The sequence below is a fragment of the Staurois parvus genome, unplaced genomic scaffold, assembly GCF_062004578.1.
Source record: "Staurois parvus isolate SC_StPar_1 unplaced genomic scaffold, SC_StPar_1.0 ptg000634l, whole genome shotgun sequence".
NCBI classification, from domain to species: domain Eukaryota; kingdom Metazoa; phylum Chordata; class Amphibia; order Anura; family Ranidae; genus Staurois; species Staurois parvus.
Window position 1 is genome coordinate 594,789 of NW_028318430.1, and position 14,399 is coordinate 609,187.

A 14,399-nucleotide genomic window follows, 5' to 3' on the forward strand; every position below is an offset into this window, starting at 1 on the left:
AGCACAGAGCCAAGGTTACCTATTGTAGTCAAACAAAGAAGATGCTGTAACTAGCAACTTGAAGAATTAATACATTTGTGATTGTTTGCTGATTTTACACTGAAATGCCTTAATATGCTGGCTTTCTGATTTTATGTTACCAGATAAAAGCCCTCCTGCTGTCGTGCCAGCAGAATCTGGTAAGGGAGGTGAGAACAAAGTGAATCAGCCTTCTTGGATGTCCATGGCAAGACAGAAACAGCTCAGCTTTAAGGATGAAAACCCCATTTGCAAACAAAGGACTGCAAATCAAGAGGCTGACAAACAGAACAAAGAGAGAACAGAGGTGATTTCCTTTTCATTCAGACTGCATTTAGTAATAGAACCATATCCTTTGGGTGAAAACTATTGTTCAGGGCTCTGCGTAAAAACTACTTTCTTATTCATCACACAGTTTCACCTTTTATTATGGAAACCGATATGGTGAGAAAAGTTTCAGTAGTTTAAAGAAAACTCCCCTCTCAGTAAACCACTGAAGGGTAGAGAGTTGACTGTACATTATTCTGTCATTAAGACTCATTACATATGTAAGTAATAAATGCACATCCACACAATAAAATGACTACCTCAAATAGCTAAAAATAAACCAAAAACAAGGAAAAAGTTGTGATCAAAGTGTCCAAAGTTCAGTGAACATAAATGTCTCTTTTAATTAGTAATTCCAAACATCATGTGTCTAAATGAAAAAGACCATCTTCCAGTATAGTGAATGCACCTTGGATAAAATGAATGAACACATTGGGGTTGATTTACCAAATCAGGCGCAGTGCTGCAAAGAAACCAATCAGCTTCCAGGTTTTATTTTCAAAGCTTAATTGAAAAAGCTGAATTTAGAAGCTGATTGGCTACCATGCACAAGTGCACCAGATTTTGCACTCTCCAGTTTTAGTCAAGTCAACCCCATTGTGCCGTCCACTGCAAACAAAATAGCCTCTTACCAGATTGCATTGATCCCTTATGTTATAGTGAAGTCACCTTGGATTAAATGAATGAACACCTCGTGCCCTCCACTGCAAACAAAATAACCTCTTTTCAGATTGTATTGATCCCAGGGGCGGACTGGCAACTCATGGGGCCCCCAGGCAATAGGGGATCATGGGGTCCCTGTGTCCTTTCCCACACTCAAAGCGCACCCAAAAAAGCCTATAAAAGGTACCAGGGGCATTTCATGGGGCCCCCTACTGACCCCGGGCCCTCGGGCAGTGCCTGAGTGTTCAAATGGTCAGTCCACCCCTGATTGATCCCTTATGTTATAGTGAATTCACCTTGGATTAAATGAATGAACACCTCGTGCCCTCCACTGCAAACAAAATAGCCTCTTACCAGATTGTATTGATCCCTTATGTTATAGAGAATTCACCCTGGGTTAAATGAATGAACACCTCGTGCCCTCCACTGCAAACAAAATAGCCTCTTACCAGATTGTATTGATCCCTTATGTTATAGTGAATTCGCCCTGGATTAAATGAATGAACACCTTGTTCCCTCCACTGCAAATAAAATAGCCTCTTACCAGATTGTATTGATCCCTTATGCTAAAGAGATCAATACCACGTGTAAGTTGCAGACCACTCCAGGTGCTTGACAGTATTCCAGAACACTCTCCCGCTGTATTATCTAATCGATGCCAGGAACAGCAATCCAGGCATCATCCTAATTTGGGAAAAAGAACAAAGGCTGCAAATATTGTAAAACCACCACCCAGAATTTATTATATTAAGACAGGTACTTACAATTGAGAGGTATAAAGCGGGGCTTGACCAGTAACGTCATCACACCTGCCGAGATGTTGGTGGCACAACGTTTTTTTTTTGCTTTTTTTTTTATACTTTTCAATTGTAAGTACCTGTCTTAATATAGTAAATGTTGGTTAGCAGTTTTACACTATGTGCGGCCTTTGTTCTTTTTCCAAAATGGTAATGATACTTGGCTTGGTGTGCTGTTTCCTGGTGTCGATGACATAATTTAGTGGGAGAGTGCTGTGGAATACTGTCAAGTACCTGGAGTGGTCTGCAACTTACATACGGTATTGATCTCTTTAGCAAAAGGGATCAATACAATCTGGTAAGAGGCTATTTTGTTTGCAGTGGAGGGCACAAGGTGTTCGTTCATTTATTTCCAAGGTGCATTCACTATACTGGAAGATGGTGAAGTCTTTTTCATTTGGACACATGATGCTTGGATGCACTAACTGAAAGAGACATTTATTAACACTGAACTTTGGACAGTTTGCTCACAACTATTTCCCTTTTTTTTTTTAATTTGCATTTATTTATTTGAGGTTGCCATTTTATTGTGCGGATGTGCACTTATTATTTACATATGTAATAATTTCATGTAGTATTTGAGTGTTTAGTGGGTGCAGCTCCTGACACATATTTTTACACTAAGTGCAAACATTTTTTTATATACATTAACACTCATTGTGTATCATTTCACTTTGAATCAATGTGTTGAATATCCCATGTCATGCACCTAGGGGGTCAATTAGTTAGGCTAATAAGTTACAGAGGTGTTTGAAGTGAATATTGAACATTTAGGGTCTGATTGAAAAAGCAGCAGTATGGCTGTAACACAACCATACCACTGCTTTAAAAGGAACAGACAGTGATTTGCACATTCATTAATGTGTTACTAAACCCAGGACCCTGCATCCACTCTATCTGGTCTCCCACAGTACACAGAACATGGAAATGCAATTATTTTAGTAAATAGAAACTGCTAAATACCTTTTCTCATCAGCAGTATATAGCAGTCTTGTGACTTCTATCAGTGTCCAGCCCAGCCCTAGCTAAAGCTTGTAGAATGAGTTTTCTCTCTGCTCTAGGAGTATGCAATACCCCTGACCTCTGTCTCACCAGTCCTGATTGATCCTGTGCTGATCATATGCACTCTCCCAAGAAAAAAAAAAAAATCTCTCTAACAATACACACCAAACTGAGCATGTGCAAATGCCTACGATTCAGTCTGTCTTATCAGGAGATAAGAGATGGTTGCTTGAAAATGGGGAGAAACAGAGAAGAAAGGATCAAAACAACCTTTTTACATGCAGAGGATAAACCCCTTAGGTTGCACGATAAGTATAACAAGCATGCTTACTGCATATACAGGCTGATTTTACTGTTGTGGGTAGAGGGCAGCACAGTGGCTAAATGGTTAACACTTCCACCTGGCAGTACTAGGGTCGTTGGTTAGAATCCCAGCCACGGCACCACCTGCCTGGAGTTTGCTTGTTCTCCCTGTGCCTGCGTGGGTTTTCTCCGGGTACTCCGGTTTCCTCCAACACTCCAAAGACATGCTGGTAGGTGAATTGGCTCCTGTCTAAATTGTCCCTAGTATGTGTATATATGAATGTGAGTTAGGGACCTTAGATTGTACGCCCCTTGAGGGTCAGGGACTGATGTGAATGTACAATATATATGTAAAGTGCTGCGTAAATTTACAGTGCAATATAAGTACCTGAAATAAATAAATAGTAACACTTTAACCACAGCAGTGTGGTTTACAAATGTGCATTATGCTTCACCAGCGTCAGCACACTGAAACCAGCAGAGGGCAATAGGAGTAAATGAAAGGCATGAAAAAAAAAAACTGGGAGAACCTAATTATGTGTCCTTTCAAAGTCTCATGACCGGCTCTTCTTCAACCACAAAGCTTTCCCTGCTGTGGTAAGCAGCAAAAACCCAGTAATCTACCACAGGCTGCACACATTTTATGAATGGATTGTAAAATGCAGACCCTGATGTACTAATAGTGATATCTGCTCTCCATTATAAATGAGCTCCTTTCTTGTATTGCCAAAGTACTATGGGTTAACTAAAGAGACAGCTCATCTAATGAGGATCACTTTGCATTTCCCTTTTTCTGATTGATTATTAATCTGGGTGTCATTAGGAGTTACTGCAAATGGTAGATTAGATCAAATTGTCCAGTAAATTGGTGGGAAGTCAGATATAAAAGCAAATGAAATTACTTCTAGCAAACTTTCTGTCATAGTAAAAAAAAAACGTATCACCCATGTCCCCAAAAAAACAATATAAATACCTTTTTCAACACATTGGCAAATAGGCTGTGCACTCCAAGTGCTCTTGGAAATGCACTGCAAGTGCAGTTGCTCTAAATCTGACGGGAACACGCAAGGAAAATAACAAAACTGCATTTTTGCTTGCACGTGATTGGATGAAAGAAATCAGCAGAGCTTCGCCTCTTTTCAGAGCTTCCCCTTGGATCTAAAGCAGTTGCAGTACACTTGAAGTGCACTTGCAGTGCACAGTCTATTTGCCTTTAGTAAATCAACCCCTAGTGTTGTAGTTTGCTTTGACATGCTTTTTCAGCTAGAATGATGTCCTTACTTACAAGTTTAAGCCTATATAAGAACACATTCACTGGCAGTAAAGATAAATATTTTTTTGTAATCAAATTATTTTTTATTGAGTTTTGTTAATAAACACATACAGTTACAATAGAACAACACAAAACACATGACCAGAGGCTTTGCAGGGCGAGAACCAAAAAATATTAGGTCTAACATAGACCTTACTAAAGAAGCCCCCTCTCACAGCCAGGCTACCCCAACCTGCAAAATACTGGTCATGCAGGATAGCAAAGCCTCCGTGGGCCACAGGGGAGAAAGATGGCAACAATTTTCCTCCAGATATAATAAGGATAAAGTGGGCCCATTAGATAGGATCCTCATGTGTAGTGTCATCTCTGAACCAGGGGAAAAGAAACATACAATAAGCTTGAGCAAAGAAATATCTGAAAGGGACTTCTGGGGATTATGCCCATAACCAGGGTAAGGAACATATTGAGATTAAAACACACAGTATTAGGCAGAGGTGGAGGGGCTGTCTAGCCAGATTTGCCATACCTTTTCAAATTTTTTTGGGCACCCCCTGTTCCTGTAGATGTCCTTATATAAAGGGATCAATTTATTAACCAACCCCTTCCAGTGAGATAAAAAGGGAACCTCAGGTTTTTTTCCATGATAAAATGAAGGCTTTGTGGGCGTAAAATAGTAGAAGGCTAAGCAAGGTGCATTGGGCCCAAATATAAATAATTTAGCTGCAATTCCTATGAGCTAAACAAACAGCAGACACATCACACTTGGGTGATCAAGACATTAAAGGCTCCAACTTAAATATCTAGGATGTAACTTGCTCTTCCTGAAAATGCTTTTAAACAACTTGTGTTAGTAAAAAAATGTTCTGTTTTTTCCCCATTTAAGGTTAATTTAAAGCAGCAAACTGACCAAATGCAGAACAAAAGTACAATCACGGCAGTTGCTGTTGTTCCTGAAGAAACAAAAACAGAAATGAATGAGCCAAGACGGAGAGCAAACACATTGCCGTATCCTGTCCCTGGTAAGACGGTAGCTGTTACTGGATCCTTCTTCCTTTCTACAGAACAACATTCAGAGAACACATCATTATTATTCTGCCCATTGGCAGACTCGCAGTGCAGATTGCAGAGATAATGTGCAAAGGGCAGTAACCCATAATGACCAATCAGATCTAGCTTTTCATTGATTCAGAGCAGTCGGAGCAATGTAGGATGGTGATGGCCATGGGTTATCACACTTTTCACTTAAGAATTTTAATAAAATAAAAAACTGCACAAGTGTCACACATTCACAGTTACACAGAGCAGCAAACACAGAAGGATATCCCCCCCTCAAACAATGTATGTAAAGAAAGTGTTACCCTAAGGGCTCGTTCACACTTGACTGTTTTTCCAACTCTTGCCAAACGCCACTATATCATTTGACAAGCATTGGTCCGGCGTTTGCGTTTTTAACTCTCCTCAAACGTCGCATGCGCAGGTCAGCAGCGTTGCTAGGCGTATGCCGAACGTTAAAAATGCCCCACAAACGCCTGTAATGAAGTTTGAATGGTGTTAACACTCCGCAAACGCCCCGCAACCACGTCGCAACCGCACTAAAAACGCCAGCCGGGCATTTGCGGAGCAGCACCATAGACTTGAATAGGAGGCTTCAACTCCTCCTGACTCAACCAGAGGTGTCCGTTTTGCCGTGACGCTAACGCTTCCGTTTGAACAGCACTATGTGCTGCAATGTGCAGAATTTTCCCAGGCATTTGGTAAACGGTAAAAACGCTTCCCAAACGCCTGTCTACCGCTTGCTAACAAGGCTAGTGTGAACGTAGCCTAAGGGTGAACAATTTAACCAAACTCAATAAAAATACACAATAAAGTGCACTAATATATAAGTAATGACAGTCCTTGAAGAACCCTAGGTACTCAAAATCCTCATATGAAAAGGATGAAAAGAAAACAAACTTGGTGAATAAAAAAAGTCTCTTAAATGTGCAAAAGATGAAAATTCTTCTTCATTCCAACCAAAAATCACCAACGTGAGTAGCCACCACCGTATAGAGCAAATTGAAGGCTTACCAGATCCCCAGACCTCTTAATTACAGGAGGTCGGGATAAGCTCGATATGAGTATGACTCCGTCAGACAGATGGATTATAATAGGACCCACTGCTCCACTCTGGTGTACTCAACCATTCTGGAATTAAGATCAATGTTGGCTCCCACAGCCGTCCAATTTCCCAGACTCCTGGGAATCCTCCACAGCAGCAGCTGGGCTATAATGGCCACACACAGTTATGTCTGTTACGGTCCTCATTTATACAGGTCATGGTATAGCTAGTAGTAGTCACATGGAGTTTTGCTCTAATGCTAAAGTCGTTTCTCAGTTTATACAAGTCACTTCTTCTAATACACTTAACAAAAATATCCCAGCATTTACAGCCACACAGGTAGAACAGTCATCCTAAATCAGTCGCCGTGGAATGCATCAAGGCACAAGTTGAATATCCAAGAACAGGACGGGAGGTGGGAAAATTGTGGAACAACCCAGTTTAAATTATATAATCTAATTCTTTGGTGTTAGAAAGCCTGAAGGATTTATTAATCCTTGTAGTTACATGGCCGAAGATTGTTGTCAAATTGTTGGAGTAGAGATGTTAAAGTTATACCTACCTGCTCTGTGCAATGGTATTGCACAGAGCGGCCCAAAACCTCCTCTTTTGGGGTCCGCTGCTGGCACTATAGGGTTCCTCCTCTTCTGTATTTACCCCCATAGAAAGCTGCGTACTATGGAGGCAGATATGCAGGCTCGCTCCCAAGCTGGGCTGTGCGTGACACACAATACGGCTTAGCTGTATTGTTTCCCTCAACTCGTTAAGTTTGATTGACAGCAGCAGAAGTCAATGGCTCCCACTGCTATCAGCAAAGCCCATGAGACCAGGAAGAGGGGAGAGAAGACCTGCAGCCAGGCACAGCGCTGGATCAATAAAGGTCTCAGGAAAGTGTTGGGGGGGAGGGGGGGTACAGTGCAAGGCTTTTTTTCCCTAATGCAGAGAATGCATTAAGGTAAAAATATAAACCTTTAGTGCTTATAACAATTTGAAAGCAACAGTTTATGTGGGAAACAGATGGTGTTGAAGGACTTCATCTTTGCTTAGGGCTAGTTACAGTGTGATGTAAATGGTCTCTTTCACGCTTCTCATGAACCAATTGTCCTCTCTGACTTGTTGGAAGAGGCTTGAATAAGCTGCAAAATGTCTTGAATGTTACAAAACATATCCAGTTGAATGTGAATTCTACGACCATATGCAGTCATTGCAATGGTGTTGAATAGAAATCACTCTGTCTAATATGGAATAAGGCTTTTGAGGTTTAACAAGAATAAATACATGCAGCACATAACACATCTGTCATTATTTGTTTCTCTGCCCTTCACAGGTACACAGCTGTCCTTGCTAACAGAGAAAGAAGAAAAGGTCACATACAAGCGTCCAACCCTTTCTGTGTCTGAGGAACCTTCTTGGATGGAGCTGGCTAAGAAGAAATCCCAAGCCTGGAGTGACATGCCACAGATCATTAAATAGGAGAAGAACGCACTCTTCCTTCTCTTCTAATACTGACTGTTGACTAGCTGCCAGCAGACCTCGTATAAGCACAAATACAACTGATCAAGGAACCTCCAGTAGTTTTCACCAATCAGTGCTGTTACTAAAGGTGTAAAGAATATGTTAAATTATAGATATTTGAAGTGTAGGAGCTTCTATATGTACATTGGTTTCTGACGGTGTATGTTTAGAAAGTAAAATGGTTTTACCTTGCCCTAAAAATTTTTTAATATTGGACTCTTTTTTTGATTTTCCAATAGATCACGTGTGGCTTTAGACTGTTTTCCCTGCTGTGCATGAGGATGTCAGTGTAGAGAAATTGTTCCGCTATGTGTGTTCCCTACTGCAATTGTCTATAAACTGCCCCCTTCACTTTTCTGTGATGTATTCCTGCCACTACACAAACCACTCTGTGCTAGACTAGGGTGTATGTAGGACAAGTTTTAAATCTCACTGTTAATTAAAAAAACAACATATATTTTTAAAAAAACAGGCATCTTTTTCCACAGTCAGACTTTTATACTGGCTAAACACAGCCATTGTCAGACAATTTCAACCAGATTTGATAGCAATATATATGAACAGGTAAAAGACACGTACCGTAACCTTCTGTCAACATGGTGCAAGGATTTTATGAATTGGCGGTAGGTTGCCTTAAAGGTTAGTTCACCTTTACCAAAAATTACCTTTGCAGGTAATGGGCATCTGTAGATTAAATAGAAACTGTGCAGCTTTGACTTAACTTGGACAATGCCCTTGTTAAAGGTTGTAATCAATTTACATACCTCCCAAAGCTTGGCAGAAAGCTCCAAGAGATGACATCATCGCATCCTGCCTTGTTTCTAGAACTGTGCTAACCCACTCTTAGCTGTTACTGCTCACCCCCACCATCACAGGAGTGAGCTCTCAAACCCCCCCACAGGTGTGGTCCACTATCTCCTCCATCACAGCATTGCTGAGATCAGAACTATTGCTACTGGGGAAGCGAGAACACAAAAGTTACTGTGCATATAGCCTTGACAAATGATCGCAGGCAAATAACATGCCAAAGGAAAATCTGTCCACATTGCACCACATTTGGAAGACAATAACATAAATATTACTACCTTCATGTCTCATTTGTTGGGGTTCCAGTTCCTTATTTTCAGTGTTCACCAGTAGATTTTTTGGTAGATGCAGAAAAGATTTTAAAGCGGAACTTCACATCTTGATGATCCGAGTTGAAGTTCTCCCCCTCTTCCCCTGTAGCCTTCTAGGATATGTCACAAGTCCCAGAAAGCAGCGAGACAATTCACATAACGTAGCGCTGAAGAGCCGACTCAAGTGAGGACAGCGCTGGATCTCTGGACAGGTAAGTGCCCTATTTTGAAGTCAGCAGCTACAGTATTTGTAGCTGCTGACTCTTAATTTTTTTAATTTTATAGGCTGAAGAACCACTTTAAGAAGAATGAAAATCCCCTATTTGGAAATCTGTATAGTAGCATGGAGGGGATCTGATCTCCCACAGCTCCCTCTGTTTAGTAACATTTTGGGTACCCCATTATCCTACCGCCCTCCAACAAATAATTGTGTTACTAGCAAAAGAATAAACCCTCTGTGTTTATATTGCAACACCCTGAAAAGAGAAATTTCTAGACTGGCTAGCTCAACAATGAACCCCGAAAGTAAGTAGCAGTCTGATAGCTGTCAGCTTTCAGACCATTTTAAGTCTGAGGCCTAAGGCCTAGTTGAAGTTTCAGCTACTGTGACTCAAGTTCGTAGCTTAATGCCTGTATTATGCTTAGTGACCATGTGCTCATGTTAAAGAACAAGAAAGCGTGGTTGAGTTAGGTATTATGAATTCCTTTTTTCATTTCACAGGCCTGTTTATATTTTTCCTACGCGTAAATGTCCAGGAAGACTGACAGTGACAGGAATTGGGATAAACTATAACATATAACTGCCAGCAGAGCTTGAGCAGTTGCAGTCGCACATTTTTTTAAATAAAGACCTAAACAATTACAATAAAAGAATGGTTATAAACACAACTGACATCGTATAATTTGTCCCAACTCCTGTCACTTGTCACTTTTGCTTGACAGCTTGGTCTACATGTAACAACACAAATGTGGAAAAATATATAAATACAGGCATATGTCATGGAAAATACTGAATATCTAACTTTCACTTTGTGGATCCTGATTTACTGACAGCACTGTCGTTAATAAATGAAGAGAGCATATTCTCAGCAGTGGGTATGCCCATATTTTCTCAGTTCATTTTCTAATTACATAACAAGGAAGTCAATCATATATTAGATCATACATTTTTGTACAATGTATTACCATGGTTTTTTAAAGTGTCACAGTAATACAATGAAAAACGTCAGCCTGAAAACCACAGATTTCAGAATTCATTGCAAAGCAAAGAAAAGGCTAAGGTATACATTTATATACAGTAGCTAAGTCTATACCTCAGTAACCTATTAATAGCTCAGTATTGTATGTATTTAATCTACAAAAAGGGATCAAATTTGGTGTTAACTAATGCTGTACAGATTGCTGATGTACAATTTAGATGTATATATTTGATAAAATATGAGTCAGGTTTTATAGTGTCATAAGTGTATATTAGTTTGCCCTGAATTCTTGTATCAATCAACTTGTTTTATACAAGAAAGTAATAAAAGCAATTATTAGACAACAGTGTTCATTATGTGTACATTCTAGTACCTACATGCCATGTTTTCTTCTTTTATCATTCCATAGTTGCCATCATTTTAAAGTAATTTACAAGACTACTTTTTGGCTGAAGAATTTGAACTACATTACGGTTTCAGAGGCCTATAAAACAATACAGTTCCATAATGACATTTATTGGTTTAAATATACCTTTCTGCAGTCAGAAGTACATTTTGCCGAAAAAATTAGATTACCACAGAACAAGCAAACAACTCATATATATGAGCTGTTTTACCTGCCAAAAGACTGTTTAGCCAGTTTTGTGATTCATACGTCTGCTATACTGCACAGCCAGGAAGATGACTCAATTTCCTTATTGAGCTTTATAGCTTCCTAAATCACCTTTCTTGCTCAAAAAATTGTCCAATAAGTAGGCTAAAAGTCACATGTAAAGCAGGAAAAAAAAATAGGGATGTCATCTTCATTGCATGGTGTGTTAAAAGCATGAGAGTCACAAGAGTGCTTTTTTCAAGTTGCTCACATGAAAATTTAAATTATCACCTGTACTTGCTGACACTTTTCAGAGGGCTTTCTATAGTATGCCCTGAACCAGATCTGACATCACCTAGGTGACCAACTGCTGTCTGTGAAGCTTCCAACTTCTGCATTTGTGTGCTATAGATTGCCTTTGCTTTATCATTGACAGCAGTGAGTTCACATCCTTGGCACAGGCACAGAAATCTCATCATGTCGCTCACAGAGTACTGGAGGCTTCTCAGGCAGCAGCCAGACACCCTGAAGTGCAGGGGGGGAGCATTGTGGGCTGTCCAGAATTGTCAGAGGATGAAGAAAATTGGTGCTTGGTGCCGGAATCACCACAAGGCAGGGTAAGGTGGGGTGTTCCTTTTTTCCAAGGGTTGAGGAAGAGGATCCCATTAGTTAAACCATGTGAAATTGACTAAATGATGATGCAGCAAGGAAGGTGGGAGTCAAGAAAGGGAGGAAGTGTGGTCCCCCAGGGTGAAATGTGAGTGGGGGAAAAGGCTGGCACTCAACTGGAGCTGGAGCTGACAAGAGCAGGAACAAATGAGGTGGCACTAGGACCACAATAGGCAAGAACACGGTGTGGAGGATGAGGCTTCTTGATTGATGGCTACATGGAAGTACTGCAGAAGATATATTGTAGTTGGATCAACTGCTGAGAGCTGAGTTTCAAAAATGTTTGCTTTGCAGGAGTTGTTTTAGTGGTTTGCTGGAGGTAGAAAAAGGGAGAAATATTGTTTGATACAGAAGATTTTGAGCAGAAGCAGCAATGGGGCAAACAACATTACAAATACCTTGAGTGTATGGAGCTGTATTCCTAAAAAAATTTTTTTACCAAACTTCAGTTTTAACTTTGCTGAAATTGTTCCCAATTAAAGTAGCTGTCAAGCTATAGAGGAAGGAAGTCAGATGTAGGCTGGTTGAGTTCTGGTCAGATAACACAAGTGCCATGCATGTGATAAACAATTTGTCAAACACGTCATTGGTGGTTGTGAGGATACGCAGATACCTTATGCTGACATGCAACAAACAGCACATTAATAGCCAAGCATATCCCAGGTGACAATAAATGCATAGCAGATGCATTGTCCAAGTTTAGATGAGAAGCATTTTCACAAGCTAGTTCACTAAGTACACAGGCGTGGCCTAAAACAGCCGGAATGTATGTGGAGGCTTGTGACATCATCCTGGAGGAACCTATTGTAGTAGTCATTGGCATGGAAAGCATGGACAACTTACAGGATGAAGTGGCTAAAAGGCTCCCCTTCCACAGCACTTTGGGACCCTAAAGATTGAGAAGGTGCTTTTTAAAGTTGTTTTCCTAATGGCCTTCACTTGGGCTAGTAGGGTTGACAAGCATATGGCCGACAGTATCACAGGATAGCGATGTGTCTGGAGGCAACCAGGCAAGCAAAGGGGCCTGGCTAGTATTGAGCAGAAGAGGTTAAGCCTTTTACCCAGTCAAAGTGGTAAAGCCAAGTATGCCAAGTCACTGCAATACCAGTTTGAATCCCAACTTCTTTGGCACACACTGAATTAAAATTGTAACCACCTCTTTAGTGGAAGGTCAGTGAAGGATATTAATGCAGCCGGGAAACGGAAGGCAGGGGCTTACAAGGCTTACACATAGTTAATACAGATGCTTGAGTGATGGACTTTTCGCTGGAGTAAGAGTAGTTTTTTGGGGCCAAGGAAGTTATTTTTCAAGGCTGCATCTCAAACTGCTCTCTCATTTTAGGTCCTAAGGAAAGTGTTTGGATTCTGAGCCATTAATTCATCTACTTGGACACATCAGGAGGGCCAAGGCAAAAAGTTACTGCACTCATCTGGAGTTAGAGCAAAATAGCTTGCAAGTTCACTGGCTCAGCGAAAGGGGTCTAGAATGGGGGTAAATAAGCAGGCCGGCAGTAATGATCTTATGAGCAGGAATTTTGTGGACTTGATATCTGACATAAATTGGTTATATACGGGGACTTGGGAAGGTGGCTGGGCATGAAATTATTCTGGCCCAGAGTCAGCAGAAGGCCAAGGAGGGGAGCAGCATCTATTATTGCAATAGATAACAATGTATAAAGTGCAAAGCTGTAAGTGCAAATCATAATACAAAGAGTACGTCAACTGAAAAGATACGAAGTAAATCCAAAACAAAAAATAAGCCTTGGTTTTATGTATATGACCAAATAACCTAATGTTCAAGATAATATATACATATACATATATATATATATATATATATATATATATATATAGTATATTCAGAACTTAAAATTAACATGCAAAATTGTCTGTGAAAAATTGTGCTGTTAAATCAATATCCCATGAAAGTTGCATAGAACATATCTTTTTTGACCACCAAGATCTACGAAGTGAAGATTACAGCAGCACTTTGTGGCTTGATGTTCTATGGACACTTTTGGGCTGATACATTGGATGTGCACTTTTATGTTCTATGCAGCTTTCACGGGATACTGATTTAACTGCACAATTGTTTAAGTTCTGAATATATATATATATATATATATATATATATATTTGTTAAGATGAGATAAAGGATGAAAAGTGCAGGAGTAAATAAATATATTTAGAGAGCCAAGACACAATCATTACACACCATATATGCTCACCATTTTACAGGTCACATTTTCTCAACAAGTTAATCTTGTCCATTAACAGGGTTTTCAAGAAGCCAGCACTGGGATTTTCTTGATTATATTTTATATGTGCAATAAATAGGTGGCAATAATGGTTGCAACCTTTCATACATACTGTATCTAATTTATGAGATGAATGGATTAATTCATGACTGGCTTTTTGAACTTCTTGCTAATGCTGGCAGCAAGATCTCCTCCATCATATTTCAGGGTATTCCCCTTTTAAAGGTAGACAGACCACTTATCCGACTTTCGCCTGTCATTCTACCTTATAGGTAAGAACATCGCTTGTGGGTTGTTTCTTGGGCAGGGATTGACCCTCCTACCTGGGGGCTGGTGTGTGGTGCATTGCTCAGTCTGGCTTTAATTTGTAGGCCCTCCCTACAAGTCTGTGGCTCTTTGTTTTTGTTGATAATCTTCCTAGTGGAATATAATATGGTGGTTGGTATTTTCAGTGTTGTCTTTGTCTTTGCAACCACTGGCTGATTTTTAGCCACTGGTCAAATTAGGCCTATTATGATATAACAGCATGTGTCCCTTCTACAGCTACATTATTTTTTTTAAATACTG

At 40.1% G+C, this 14,399-nt stretch overlaps 1 protein-coding gene across 1 annotated transcript in view; it reads left to right on the forward strand.

Moving 5' to 3' along the window:
- CRACDL (CRACD like) overlaps positions 1–10,657 on the forward strand; it is a 129,100-nt gene extending 118,443 nt beyond the window's left edge. Inside the window, exons 9-11 of the mRNA XM_089693451.1 lie at positions 144–325; positions 5,267–5,402; positions 7,809–10,657. Coding sequence (XP_089549577.1) covers positions 144–325; positions 5,267–5,402; positions 7,809–7,954 — 464 coding nt within the window. The 3' untranslated portion in view covers positions 7,955–10,657. The remainder of the gene's footprint in view (positions 1–143; positions 326–5,266; positions 5,403–7,808) is intronic.
- Positions 10,658–14,399: the final 3,742 nt, after the last annotated feature.